The 15,993-nt window shown below is 35.7% G+C and overlaps 1 protein-coding gene across 1 annotated transcript in view; it reads left to right on the top strand.

Annotated features, from left to right (window-relative positions):
• The first annotated feature begins 2,538 nt into the window (after positions 1–2,538).
• FBXL13 (F-box and leucine rich repeat protein 13) overlaps positions 2,539–15,993 on the top strand; it is an 89,781-nt gene continuing 76,326 nt past the window's right edge. The window contains 8 exon segments of the mRNA XM_059816014.1: positions 2,539–2,579; positions 3,538–3,598; positions 3,964–4,067; positions 6,688–6,781; positions 8,160–8,227; positions 9,934–10,088; positions 10,777–10,886; positions 13,005–13,100. Coding sequence (XP_059671997.1) covers positions 2,539–2,579; positions 3,538–3,598; positions 3,964–4,067; positions 6,688–6,781; positions 8,160–8,227; positions 9,934–10,088; positions 10,777–10,886; positions 13,005–13,100 — 729 coding nt within the window.

Here is a 15,993-nt window from a genome sequence, read left to right as displayed (position 1 = left end):
TCAATAAGGTGTATGGGTTTGCCACTACCGGGTGTAAATCTCCCACTATCTTATTTATTGCCCTCAGGTCTTGTATTAATTGAGGCTTTTTTGACAGGTAGAATAGGAGTGTTATATTCTGAAGAACATTCAATTAATAATTCAAATTTTATAAAATTCTATAATGTTTTTCACTCCTCGCCTGTCTTCCAATTTCAGAGGATACTGCTTCACCCTAACAGGTCGTGCTCCCTCTTTGAGTTTAACAACAACCAATTCTGCATTTTTAGCCTTTCCAGGTATCCCTGAGGCCCATACTCCTGGGTATACCTGGTCTTTTATTTCTTGTGGAATTCTTTCTTCCCTAATTTGGGGTTCAGTAAGAGCCAAACTTAAAATTTCAATGTGGTGTTCTTCTGGTATTTTAAATTCAATTCCTCCATTTCTAAATCTTATTTCGGCATTCAGTTGTTCTAATAAGTCCCTTCCCAAAAGTGGTTTAGGAGCCTCAGGCAGGTAGAGGAATTTATGAATCCCTACACTTTTCCCAATTTTGAATTTTAATGGTTTCAGAAAGAACGCCTTCTCAACCTGTCCAGTTGCTCCTACAATATTAACAGTTTGCCTACTCACAGGTAATAAGGTCTGATTCAACACTGAAAACATAGCACCTGTATCTATTAAAAATTCTACAGGTTTCTTTTCTTTCCCTAGCTGAACTTTTACCAAGGGCTCCACTAGGGAAGATTGCCCTGGTCCCCGTCAATCATCTACATCTGTTACCATCACCGGGTTGCCCAGCCTCGGGCAATCCCTTTTCCAATGCCCCACTTGCTTGCAGTAAACACACTGATCTTTCAGGAGGGGTTGATTTCCCCCAGGTGGGGCACTCACACCGCTTCTCGTGGCCCCCTCTCCCTCCAACAGTGTTGTTTCTTGATGGGTTGCGAGGGGGTACCTGGCCCCCTGTGGTGCGTAAGGCAGCCACTGTAGCATTGGCAATTGTTTTGCTCATTACTCTCCCTTTCTGACTATCCCTGTTCCGCCACACTTGCCAGGCAGCCTCCAACAATTTCTCCAAATCTCTCATATCTGTCCCTTGCACTTTCTGTAACTTTCTCCTGATATCATCCACCGACTGTCCCAAAAACAGGAATATCAAATGACCCTTTCCCTCCTGAGAGGTAGGGTCTAAAGGGGTATATTTCTGCATTCCTTCTTTTAATTGGTTCAAAAATTCAGTAGGGGATTCTTTTTTATCTTGTTTAATTTCACACAGTTTAGACCAATTCACTGATTTTGGGACAGCATTTCTTGTTCCATAAGCAATCCATTCCCTGTACTGCAGTAACAAATTCCGGTCTCCCATCTGATTAGGGTCCCAACCGGGATTAGTAATCGGATCCACTGTTCCCGGCAGAGTTCCAGCCAAAACCAGAGCCTGTACCTGGGTGCTAGCCACTCTCACAACCATCTGCTTCTCTCACTCACTAAACACCACATCCAACATTGCATCCACATCCTCCCAATCAGGGTCCTGATTCTTCAACCCCCAACAGCACCAGCATCTCCTTCTCTATCACCTTCTCCTTCTGGTGGAGGCAAGAAATCCTCTTATCTCTCATTCTGTGAACCAATCTTTAAACATCTTTGCCCAATGCTGCAAGCCGAGCAGTATCTTTTTAGCTTCCTATTTTGCTTATCGTTCTCTTTTTCTATCGCCAGGACCATAGGGTCCTGGGGTGCTAAATTGATTCCGCATTCTTTTTGCCATTCAGGGTGATTTCGCAAAGTGAAAAACATATCTGCATAAACCACTTCATCCCATTTTCCTTCTCAGCGCAGAAATAACATAAACTGCAACAAAGTGTTGTACTTTAAAGTTCTGTTAAAAGGCCATTTTTCTTCATCATCTAGCTTGTATAAAGGCCACCACTGGTTACAATATTTAATTAAGGTCTTACGATTTACAGTCCCTCCAGGTGGTCCCCCGATATCTTTCCAGTGGTCTAAAATGCAGCCCAAAGGGCTCTTTTTCAACACTCCGCCTTGTTGGTTCCCCATTCTAAATTTATAGGACACAAGGACAGGGGTCGGGGCACGAACACTACACAAAACTGACAATTACTATCACAGATAAAATAACAACTATTAACTCCCGGGTAACAAATGTCAACTTAGGCTGATGAAAGATTTTCAAATACGCGTATATCAGACATATGTGTGCATCACACACACATATGTAAACTGCAATCAAATACAAATGCACAACCAAATGACCGTACTAACCAAATGATCACTACAAACCATGCAACATAGTAACCAAGTGATTAATACAAATCATACATGCAATTGTATGCCACCCGGCGGGGTTCTCACGAACCGCGACTTATGAGCAGCTTCAAATGACCGGTCCCAAACCAAAAAGAATGCCTTATTCTTACCAGAGGTCCTTGTCTGCCCCCGCGAGGATCCGCTGAATCGGTGAGTCCCTCCAGAGAACTCTCCAGGGCCGGCCTAGGGAGTCGCCGACTCAGAGGTTCCTGCAGCCGGACAGAGATGGTCCCACCTGGGTCGCCAAAACTGAAACAACAAAGTCGGTACCGAGCCCGCGATCGGGACGGTTTTCCGAGATGAATAACTCAATAACAACTAGTTTGTTATTAAGCAGGCATTCTTTAATACAGCGCTGGGCAGCACTGGGGATTTGTCCACCACGAGTGCTCCAACGGGCTAGCAAAGCACCTCAGTTCATATACAGAAAAATCATACATATTCATCAGAATTCTAAAAAGGGCGGTCTTATGTGGATGAGTTCCCGGAATTCATTTGCATAGTCCAAGCATGCGCAGCAAAATTAGGGTTAGGGTCTTTTCACCCTCTGGTGGTCGTTCATAGTCTTCCTCACACTGTCCGCTAATTGAACTTCGGGTTTCCGTTGTCCATACATGGTCATGGAATTGGCTCATCCATCCTTTGGCCTCGGAATGTTACAAAAGGGTCAGTTTGAACTAGTTCTTTGGTGCTTATCTTGACACAAAGGTCTCGAGTCCCTGTTATCAATGATATACTCAGGAGGCATAACGAGCTACCTCAAGGCCCATTTGATCTTGTCAGGAAGGGAGTTACCCATCTTGAAACATCCTATTATCAACTCTGCTCAGCAAATAATTAAAACTATGCAAGTAAAGCTTTTATGTAACACAGCAGGGTCTCAGCCAGGGACCGTCAGTGATTTAACCCTTCATTCAATACAGAGTCATGTTTTGAAATTTTTACCAGGCATAAAAACTTCTAGTTTATAGTTTCCATTAAATATGCACTTAGATAACTGCAATTTGCCCATATACTTTTACAATATACTTTGGACGTTCTTGCTGTATGGGAGCTTACAATCCAAAAATAAATGATCGATGTCCTTTAGGTGAAGACAGCTAAAGGACAAATGAGAAAAATAGTTCATCAGTCACTGTGCATTATTACTAAAAGATAACGCAAAGTAGTGTGATAAGGCAAACCTGAAAAGCAAATCTTTTTTTAAACTCCGTTTTTTCACAGTACTGGTTACAAGATAAATTTCTGGTCACGCTTCCCATTCGACATACTCTTTACTACACAGGTTTAATCTTGTTTTAAATTCTGTTTTTCATTAAGAAAATAAAATTATCAAATCTTCTATATCTTCTTTCTTTAATGGACATTAAAAGCAATGCAATTCTTAGTAGGAATTGTTAAAGAAATACCACATATTTTATTACTATCCTAAACCCAGTGCTTTGAACTCTAGCACTTGAAATATGCTGATACATGCAATATTACCTTTAAAAATTGAGTGAAAGGGAAGGTAAGTGATTAAAAAAAAGTGCCTCTATTTTACAGTATTTTAAAAGTGTCTGGGAAGCTTGTGTTTATTTTAACAGTTTCATATCTAGATGATGCTTTGCTGTTAACACAAAGGCATTAATTTGCAGTTTCTTTTTGCAGGTACTGCTTTGTGGTGTAATTGTTATGCGTCCGGAAGATCCACTTACATTTTTAGAAGAAAAGCTGAGAGAAATAATGGAAAAGGGATTAGATGCTGTCTTATGGTACATACTAAATGGCTGTGTGTGTGCTATGTGGTTTATAATACTGAACTTGGACTTTTAAAACATGCTAATGGCACAGCATTTACTGTGTAGACTGCAAGTTAAATGTTAATATTGCTTTTTTTGCAAATATTAATGGCATATGATATTGCAAATACAGCAAGACAATTTTTTCTGAAAGCATAGAAAATATTTTTCTTTTGATATCTATGGGGTTTTTTCTCTACAGAATATCTAATGAATATAACCTCTACTTAATGCTCGTCTGTGTTTAATTAATATATTAAACCCTTACTTTTGTGATCAGTCAAAACTGAGGTAGTGTTACTTGTTATAACTTCATTGCTGTCCATGGTATATTTACCTATATGAATAAGGGATGTGGCCTTTGAGCACTGAATCATTAATTGTAATATTTCTCTTTTTTTCTCTTCTCTGTGTGTTCTTTCACCCTTTTAAGTGAAATCATCACAGTATGAGATAAAAAAGACTAAGGATTTAGTTCTGTTTACACTGGAATCTTAGAAAATATTGTGATTGACTTAAATGGGAACAGGCTTTAGTCTCTAAAATATGTGCAACCTCTATAGGCCAAAAATGCCATCTGAATTTTTTAAAATGTGTTTCACAGCAAGTGCTTTTTCTCAGACTTGTTAGTGCTTTTTGCCCACTTTTTTATACCTGGCAAAAGAGAAAAAGTGTGTATGTATATTCTTAGCTTACTGTGCAGAAAACAAGACGTAGAGTTTTGCATTAGTTTTGAATATTGTGAGATTATATTTTCTTACCTTTTTTCGAAGCATGTTGGTTACTGTTGGTGCAGCTCCTGTGAAAGTTACTTCCCCTCCTGCTTTAACTTGCACATATAATCAAGTAATTTCATGGTTCAGGTGTTTTAAGAAAAGCTGTGTTTTGTAAATATGCCATCTCTGAGGTTTATAAATTCTGGTCCATTGAAGGTTTTGAATATCAGGAAAAAAACTTCAGTTGGTGCAGAGGGAAGAGCAACAAGCTATAATGGTATTTGCATTGCCATGAATCCCTCAGAAGGTGGAGTACCCTCTATTTTTACTCACTGGATTTCATCCAAGAATGCAGTTTCATTTGTAGGTGTCACAGCTGTGCAATAATCTAGCCTGATGTTTTAGGCTATCATCAGGATTAAGCTGCAAGAAACTTTAAATATTGAGAAGAACTTCTACGGAAATCATAGTGTAAGGGAATAAGAAGATAAGAAAAAAGATTAACAAAATTTCATAACAGTGATGCCTGGAGGCAAAAACTCTGCTGGGGAGTGAAAGAGCTTTGTTTCAGGAGGGAGATGGAAAGTGTTAATTCAATATGAATTAAATACTGTGTTACATGTAAAGGCTATACAATATAAATTTTTAGAGTTCAGGTTAAGTAGGTGTGCTGTCACTGATATAACATTTTAGTAAGGGACTGTTCTGTTGAGATACTAAGTTCTGTAAAATGCCTCATCGTTGTCAGAAAATTGCAGTGTTAATCACTGGATTAAAACTGACCCCAGAAGATGCTTCTGATCTGTTTAGACAGGAGCTAGAAAAACTTAAGAGAATGAGAGCTGGAAAAAAGAGGGAAGGGAATATAATGGACAAAGTCGTGGTTAATGCTAGGAAAATAGGCATCTTTTGCAATGTGAAGAAGCTGTACTTTCAAAGAGCTCGCCAGGGAGGAACTTACCTCGCTTTTCTATTCTGTGCAATTGTCACTTCTGGTTGAAGTTTTCAGTAGGAGGTGGATAATAAATCCCTAATCTTTGAGCCCACTATAGCAGAGATCTCAGGAGCTGTCTGGACCCCCAACCACTCTGCATGCACTCATAGACTGTCTTAGGTACATTGTGGTAGCAGGTAAAATCATTGCAGTGGGTGATGCAGATTTCTGCCCTTATTGTGTCCTTTCCCTGGGGTTCTCCATGGGGTAACACAATTCCTCATATCACAAGGTGTACTAACAGCCTGAACCATAATGATGAGGTTTTATTTTTTACTTTACATTATTTGTGATGTCTCTCCTAGAAGTTGAAAACTGACTTGATTTCTCTTTTAATTTTGGCACTCTGGTAAATACTTTTTATTTCCATGTTTTTCATGGAAGTATAATGCAGCATAGTCCTTTTTGATTTATTTGGCTCTTGCAGTGTGTCTTCTTTTTTTTTAAATGAAACAAAACAGTTTACCTACCTAGACATGGCATGACCTATCTGCAACAGCAGGAAACATTGCTTCAGCTACTGAAAATTTGAAATGGCTGTTCAGTCAATATTAAGACAAGAAACAAAATAGTATAATCCGATAGGAAATGTCCAAGATAGATATTGCATGGAATGTATTAAGCTCCGATGTGCATAGTATTTCAACATAACTCTAAGAGCAGCAATAAAACATGATAATTTGTTTTCATATTTTGTAAACATATTTAAAAACCAGCTGCTATAGGTATTTGTAATGAAAGTGATATAGGTCTTAATCTTTTAATAATAACAATATTATTATACCATAATATAATATGAAACTAATCTGTTAGGTGCAGAGAAAAGATGCATTTTCTTTTGGGGATACTAATATGGTTAACATAATTTATTTCTCTTTTAAAGGTATATGTGTATTGATCTGTCTTTACACCCAAAACTAAAGAGGATTTCAGAAACTTACCAGAACACTGTTTTTGGACTAGATGGTGAACAACTGGTAAAAATCATTGAACATTTGCATTAACTCTATGGTGTGAACAAATCTTCTAATACAGAATACTCATATTCTGTTTTTAAGTTTTCTCATGTTATTCTTTTATAGCTAATGTGACGAATATGATACTTTGCATTTCTTTTTATTGATACTGATTTGTATCCAAAACATAATGTCATCAGAGGTGAGCATAGCATCTAGGTGTATGGTAGGGAACAAGTAGTTCCTGGTTCATGTTTGGTCATAATTTAAAAAAGAGTTCCACATAAATACTACTCTAGTTTCAATAGCATGTTTTTTCTATGCATTATTTGGTTTTACTTAGGCTGATTCCTAAAATTACACTTGAACCAATAAATCTTGGAAAGTGCTGTCAACGCTAACAATTAATAGTTACATTTAAATGCAGTATTATTGTACTTACAGTAATAAGGAGGTTTTGGTTTTACTGATCTAAAAAGTCACCTGTAGAGAAGAAAAACTTATTTTAAAACATTCAGAGAAAGAAAAAAGAGAAAATTGCTGTATGACCATGCAAGGAAGAAGTCTAAGCAATTTAAAGTTGGCAGGCAGTGTGACCAGATTTTTCTCTTGGTTATCTCTGTATAACTGTACTCAATTTTGTCTTGGAAAATCTGTACTGTGAGTTTACTGCAATTTCAATTCAGCTGTTTCCTCTTTTACCAAAGACTCAAATATTATATTAATCAGTCTAAAAGTACATATGTACTATATGTATAAATGTACAAATGTGTCACAGTCAAATCCTCTCAGATTTTCTTAGGAGTAAGAACAATAAATGAGATAAAAAAAAGTATTTTCTGAGGGCCAATTGCTATTTGCACGTTCCAAGGATCATATTTTCTTTTACAGGGGTATTCTTAGCCCGTAGTCTTACACAATTTTGGTTTTGTAGAAGTTCAAACAAGTTTATTAAAATACCTATGAGTTAGAATCATATGGTAAATGGTTTGCATAGAAATGGGTCATGAAAAGATTTTTGCAAAGAGTAACTGAAGTATTTGTTTAATATGCTAAATTGCTGGATACAGCTGATCAATAAAAGAGTGGATATGAGGGACGAAAGATTGAATTTCCGTTATTGAGCTTTGCCTCAAGCATACATATCAGTTCTGTTTCGTATACTAACTTAGCTTTTCCTTCAACTTCTCTGTGTAAAAACAGAAGTGTAATTTGGTTGCAAAGTACTTCTAACTATGCATAGAAAACTATACTTGAACATTTGTCTCTCTAAAATAGATACTTTAATTTGCACCAATCAACATGGAAAATACAAGATTTCATTCATATTTTATCTGAGTTTTAAATATTCATGATGCAGCACTGTTTTGTGTACTAATGTGATAAATTATCCGTTTAGATGACTGAAGAGTTATGTGCCAAAGCATGGGACTTTTACAGCAGAAGATTAATGAAGCTGTACTTTGGGTAAGTGTATGCATTTTACATATACCTCAGGAAAATCTTAGGAAAAATCTTTCACCAAAGCAATATTTATGTAGTTCCTTTGGGGGAGGAAAAAGTTTTCATTTTAATAGAACAATGTGAAGAGAGATTAGAAACTTAGATTTGGCTTTATTTTTCTTCAGCAATGTTATTCTATGTTAAAACTAGTCAGTTCTGAGTTTCTGCCTGTTCCAGACCTGAACAAAGTCCTTTGACATTTCTGTACTTTAATCAGCTCTGTTTGCCAGGAATATAGTAGTACACCCAGGAATAAAAAGATAATTTGTGTTTGGGTGTGAAAGTAAAAGGTCTGCGTTCTCTTCTGCTCTTTCTTCAGTTTCCTTTATGCTTGGGATTAGGTAACTCATACTTCATATAATCCAACTTTTCCTTTTAAAAGTGGGGATAATACATAGATATGTTTTAAAATATGATAATCACAATAAATAAACGTTCACTGATTTCTTTGTTATAAGCACGTGTATCAAAATTTAATGATGCTTCATTTAGAATAGATAGTTTGGAGTAATTTGTTTTGAAAAGCATACAATGCTAATTATATAGGAGGTACAACTCTGTTAGGAGCACTGGTGTAAATGCTTAAGTAAGAATCACAAAATCACAGAATTGGTAGGGAGGTGAAGATTTTCAAGCTATACTGTGGTTAGCCTTGGTGAACATTTGTCTAGGCTGTTTTTAGTCATCTTAAAAATCACAGGTGTTGGAGACATGACAATCTCTGTAGGCAGTTTATTCCAGTATTTCATAATCCTTTCTACTAGAAATATTTTCATAATACCTGAGCCTTCCTTGCTACAAGAGAAACCTTTTTTTTTTTCTTCTTGTCTTATACACCAGGGACATGGAAGATTATTCCTTTTTCCTTTACAGCAGCATTTTGAAGATTATCTGAGCTAATAATTTTGTTTAATTATCACAGAAGTTGGACTGGAACAGTAGAATGTTCCATTTATAATTGCTCCCAACTATATGAAATGAAATTACTTTTCTTCTATTTGAAATGAGAGAGATTTTGGCAAATGAAAGTAGTCATGTAAAGTCTAATTTATTCAGTAGTCTTTCCAGCAAATCAGATACAGAGAGGTAGTGTATTTTAATATATCAGTGACATATGATTAATTTGAAATACATTTTTTGTTCTGAATCTAATTATTTCTTATTACTTACTTAGAAAAGAAATGGGGTTTTTACCAAAGGTTAAAATTGTTAAGTTATTAATTGAATTTGTAGTCTATTATATTAATTTTTATTTCTATTGTCAAGAAAATGTAAATAGCACTTAAGTAAATGCATACATCTAGCACTTTTAAATTATTTTCTATAAACACTCAAATGTCCTCCCATAAATACAGATCTGTACATTAAAGTATAGCTGACAGCAGCAGGAGTATATGACGGTGGAAGCAAGCAAGTTTTTATTGCTCAACACTGTAGAATATTACGAACAAGTAGAAATTTTATTAAAGTGAGTGAATGAATTACTACTGAAAAATATTATCAATGCATATTTTATTTAAATTATAAATAACAAACATCAGTTCTATTCAGAAGTTCATATTGTTGAGCTTGACTGCTTTGTATTTTACAGCAAATTGCAGAGTTTTATAGATTTTACTTCATTCAGGTCGGGAGCCTTATTAAATTACTCATTCTGTTTCACAATTCAGAGGGTGGATAAAATATAATCTGCTGAAAAAGAACATAAGAAAAAAGGCAAAGCAGAAGATGGGTCTAGCAGTAGTCCATTATAATGTCCAAATATTAAGAGTTATTGTACAGAAGTGGAGCATGTGAGTGCAGATTGACAAGGAAAAAATGACATGTAAGTCTATATAGCTGCTTTGCATAAGACAAAATATACATGTAATATAAAAGAAATTTATGCTGTATAAATTAAATATGCTTGGTCCAACAATTTATTTAGCTATCTTTTTGCAGGATGCCGTTCATTGGTTGACATACCTTCCATACTTAAATGTATTTTTTTAAAATGGTTACGTTAATTCATAATGAACACGTGATCTTTCATAAGCTGCTTTACTGTTCTTTGTATGTGTAACACTTAGCACTTGACTTTACTGAATTTATTCTTACGATTTTTGACTTCTATGCCACCTGAAACATTATTAAAGTTTTGTTACTGTATTTTATTTCACTGAGGTCTGTATACATCTTGCACCTCCAAGCTCTGTGAAATTTTTGGGTAATTTGGTAGATCAAACTGTAGATCAGTAATGTCTTATGCACAACTCTGATAAATTGGAAATATGTCATGTCTTAAATAATTAATCTTAATTATATCTATTATATGTTATAATCTTATAATCTTATATTATAATCTTAATTATATCTATTGTAAAAAGTTGTTACTTATTTCCTTACAGAAGCTGAATTGAATAGCTATTTTATTAAAATGTAATTTGATAGACAGCATTCATCTGAAGCATTTAAATGGCATACTTGTTCTTACTTGTGGTCCTCAAACTGGTTATAATTATGTGTATTTTCAGTGGCAGCGAAGAGACTGCAACAGGTCTTTAACAAAATATATTTAAATGCTGTTGTGAAAGCTTGGCATGCAGAGGCCCACAGTTCTTTGAAAACAAAAGCATATTTTGAGGCATGCAGCATAATACTTTAAATATAGTATGCTCAATGATTAAAGATTAACTCCATTAATTCCAACTGTTACAGAAAAACAGGTCTATCAATATTAAATGAAGGATTTTAGTGTACTACTCCTAATACTACTGTTTAGTACTTAAGGTGTTGTGGGAAGCAGATCATTACCTCTATATTCTACAACTAAAAGTTTGGTCCTATCTTAAGCAGCAAAAGGGATTGAGTGTTGTTGTATATTATCAGTGATCTAGCTGGCTTGGATCAGGTGGCTGAGATGATAATCAGTAAAGATGATGCCTCTGGATCCCTGCCACCAGAATCCAAGAGATATAGATTCCTGCAGAGTGAGGAGAAGCCTCAGTAACCTCATCTCCTCCCCAAAAGTGTGGGGTAACCAAAATTGTGATCACCTGAGAGTAGGCAGGACATGGACAGCCCCATATGCCCCACTGCCAGCAGCCCTATCGGGTCTCACTGTGAAAAACAGGCCTTTTCTCATTCCTGGGAAGGTTTCTCCTGCCAAGGAAGAGAATGCCATAGCTTGGCAGGATGCTCAGCAGATACCATGTGGGAAGGGGAGAGATGGGAGCTGTAAGCCCCAGCCACTGCTAATAGCATGGGGGTTCCAAAAATCATGCTCACACAGATAAAGCTCTCCCACTGCTTGGCTCTTTTTCCTTCCCCTACTGTAGTATGATCAGAGTGGAAACCAGCTGTGGACAATATATCAATTGTTGGCTGCCAGACACCAGCTGTCAAATCCTTCCTGGAGTAAACCTGTCATTAGTCCTGCTTCTTCCCTGTTCTCTCAAATTAGTTGGTAGACTCTCACTTTTATTTTTGTTTCTCCCTCCTGTACATTTTCTTTCTCTTCTTTTCTTGCTGGTATCTTAAAATGTTAGTCTGACTAGATTGAGTGCACAAAAGATGTCCTGTTTCTGGAACGTATCAGGGCATTCTTAGGGAATAATATTCTTAAATTCTTTCCATTCTTAATAGCAGTTGCAAGGATTGGTTTGACTTCCATAATTAGATTAGAATGCATGTAACAGAAAGCATATAACTGAATCATTTTTTGACTGTGTACTTTTGTATTGTGTACACTTTTGTAGGGATTTTGGGTGCAACTGAATCACCTAAACATAGGTTTCTGGTGTAATTCAGCATGCCCTGGGATATCTCAGGCAAGGCTAGACCAGACAAGCCTCCAGCTTAAAGCTCGACAAGTGCAAAGATCCTCTGCCAGTCCTGTGTCATATCTGCCAGTCTTTTGTGGATACCTTGGATAATCCAGGGCATCTGAGGTGACATTGATTGATTTTAAAATGCAGAATTAAGCCATCAAGGATTATAATATGTAATAAACTTAATGTGTTCGAAGAACTCTCATTGCTACTAAAGGGCAAATTTTCAGAATGGGAAGTTACAATCTAAAGCTCATTGTTTCCATTTACTCTGTTCTGTTCGCTTCCCCATCTCACTGTTTTCCCATCCCACTGTTTTTGTCCTTCCCATTTTCTTTATTCCTAGTTTCTCCTTTCCTGCATATTTCCCCTTTCTTTTCTCTTCTTCTTTCTTCCCTGTAGCAATGTTTAAATGACAACCAATTTTATAACCCCTGAAACTCACCTGTTTCTAGTGCTAGAATAAAAGACAAAAAAGGAGATTCAATGTTACTCCCATGTTGAGATTATACATGAAAGATACCTTAATATCTTTCATGCAGTATACAATGTTGGATACAATATAACATCAGAGAGATTTTAGTAGTGATACCTTCTGAAGGCTTGTCTGAAAAATTCGCGTGTGCTAATACTATGTTTCTGTCATATTGAGTGCATAAACTAGTGTACACAGTGTTTCAGTTTGGAAATGCAGATGGTTTCTTATGCGTCTGTATTGCTACAATGCAAAATCATGTGATGCACCCTAAAACTATGATTATTCTCAGTAATAGCAGTTACAAATGTTCATAGGTGTGTAACTATATGGGGTTTTGAAAATACCAATTTAAGTTTGTAAATTTAATTTTGTTTTTTGAATATTTAAATGTATTTGAAACTTTGAACCTGCAATTAAGATAAAATTGTACTTCTCTTGTACCATCTTTTTTCAGAGTTTGGCAAAGGAAAGTCAGAAAAGCTGTTTTGAAACATATGATCTTACTGTCAGACATAAAACGTCTCATTTACCAGAAGAAGCCTTATTACAGGTTTGTGATAGTTGGTGTTCTTCTTAATACATATATTTCATAAATTGTATATATTATGTTTTGTTGAAAAGGACGTGTTTGTGTGATGAAAAGGAAGGTTCTTGTTCACTTTGAGCCAGGTGGATTCCTTTGAAGGATAGTAAAGCTATTCTTTCCTTCAGTGGCACCTGATCATATTGTGCATGCCCTAACCTGACGTCCAGAAGCTTCTCCGAGCTGAGACTCAAAGAGAAAGAGGGAGACTTAAAAAGGGAGAACAAGAAATTAGGAAATCTGTAGGATATGTACAGAGTGGAACTCCTGAGACAAGTAAAGGGGTTTGTTTACAGTGAATAGAAGCTCATAAGCTAAGCCCCAAATGAGATAGAAAGCAGTTTAATTTTCTTAAAAATATGGAGAAGACTGTATGGACATTATGCATCTTCTTAAGACAGAAAAAACTTCTAGGTCAGAAAGCAAGAGTAGAGGAGAGGAATCTACTGCAAGGGCACAGTGGGTAGGGAGAGATTACTTTCCAAACTTTTTTATTCCATTTGTTTAAATTAATGTTTGTTTAAAAGGTTGCTTTGTTCAGTATTTTTGTATCCTTACAAAATGTAACTTTAGAGAGTGAAAGCTTGTTAATGCACTAACTTCTAGAAGAGAAGGTAGTTCTACCCAGAAGCAGGAAGATTGATTTGAGGCAGTTTTTATAGAAAAGGGACAGAATTATTAACTACTGGTTGGGGGGGCCTTCAGCTGTAGAGGCCACTTTAACTAAATTATAGGTTGGTTACTGAAAATAATTGCCATTGAGGGAAACACTGGAACTACTGCTAAAATGTTTTCATTTTATCTTCTTATTTATAAGCTTTAATTTGTCCTATCATTTTTTTTCCATTAATTTAACATGGCAAAAACATTAAAGTGGTATTTCAGAAAAACATGATATGTTTTTCTTTTAAATAGTATAGACTATAGTGAACTCAAAATTCAGTTTTTATCCAATGAAGTCTAAAACCCAAATGCAGATACTTAATTTTAAGCATGTGCATAATGCCATTGATGTCACAGGAAACTTGAAGCTGTTAGCTAAATCACATACATAGTTTTCAGATCCTACTCACCAAAAATACAGCATGCTTTAATTCTTCTTGATGTTATCTATATGGATTCCACTGGTGGTGCATATGGTCTTCATGGATGTGAGACTGGTTTATTTTGACTTAGGTCCATCAATGGGGTTTAGTCTGTGCTATTTTCTTAGTACTGGCTCATTCAGTAACCAGAGAATTTCTGCTATGAAATGATTCAGATATGGGCCCCATGCAGCAGCAGTAGTATCTCTCCTAAAGAATTTGGGAGTCGTAATACTCATACCTCTGATTACTAAGACATTGATACAAGTTAAGGAAGAATCTCTATTATGAACCTCTTCTTCAAAAACAGTGCACTCAAGAGGGAATGTTCTTCCCGTACAAGTGTAAACACCACTAAAACAGAGAGAGAGAGATTAATTTACTGTATGAGTAGCAGAATGACCAAAATTTGATCTACAGTGCCAGCTCCTAAAGTTCTCTTTCCTAATAAGGTAGTACACACTACAATAATATTATATATAAAAGTATTACATTAAAGTATGTGTGTGTATTCATATGTATCTCTCTCTCTCAAAGACAGTATTATAGCTTACATGTGTCCATACCCATCAAGCTTGTCATACCTGTAAATAAATAATTATTCAAATTTTCAGGAATTCTGAGGTTGGTAGTAGCGTCCTTTCTTCATTAAAAACCCTGAAATAGTTTAATTTTTCTGTTCGTTCTGTAACAAACAATATTGACAGTATCATTCCTTTTTTTGTAGCTTGGGAGAAATCTGTTTCTTTTATCTTAATCTATGAGCCTTATTTTTTTGATATCCAAACCATGACCTCAAAATATAGTGACATTTTAAGCTATCATCATAGGTTGCCCTTTTTTGATATCACATCATGTTCACAGGTACATGTGCTGCTGTCACAAAGAATCAGATCTCACATACATAAGGACTATGCACATGAAAACCAGCATCCAGATATTAACATATCAAAAAGAATGACAGCTGTTCTGAGGTATGTAGCCATACTTTTTGATTAAGGCTACAGAGCAGCTGTAAAAATACATTATATAATTTTATCTTCTGTTTATATATAAACTTAATTTCATGGCCAATATAAATCAAATATACTGTCAAGTGCTACTTTAGTGGCTTAGCAGAAAACATTGAGGTCTTCCATTTCTAGAGCAATTCCAACTCTGAGGTCTGGAGCTGGAAAGCAAGGTAGTTTGCCAGTTTAGACTTTGGTCCCGTCATAGTGTATATTTTAATGTGCATTTATGAGGATAATGAAATAAGAACTGAGAATTCTACTGATTTGAATAGGAAATAATAACCTAAAGAATGAGAAAAAAGAAAATTGCCTAATCCACACAAATTTCAAGCCATATTTCTGTGATCCATATGTCCTTGTAGGAAGATGAATTATTTTTGTTTGTCTGTATCTAAATAGCATTTGCATATCTGAAATCCAAATTCAAAAGCTAGCGCTAAGGAAATTACATGTCATGAAAGAAATCAAAACTAATTATATCACTGCAGTGAAAAAACACAAGAGGTAATAAAATGAAAAACAACAGTAGGGTAAGGTGAATATATTAGGGAATGTTAACTCAAAACTCCATTGTAGTGATGACGATGTTGAGTTTTTCACTAGAGAGTGATCAATATCTGCTGGATTTTCAGGAAACTGTAAATAACAATAACATTTTCTGAGTATTTTCAAATCTGCTGATTAATTAAAAAGATCTTTAACTAGCAGTATGCCCATTCAGGAATATGCCTTTTTTGTCACAGTTCTTTTCTTGTGACTGAG

This window comes from Gavia stellata, chromosome 4 (assembly GCF_030936135.1).
Source record: "Gavia stellata isolate bGavSte3 chromosome 4, bGavSte3.hap2, whole genome shotgun sequence".
NCBI lineage: Eukaryota > Metazoa > Chordata > Aves > Gaviiformes > Gaviidae > Gavia > Gavia stellata.
This window is presented reverse-complemented; position numbering and strand designations above follow the sequence as displayed.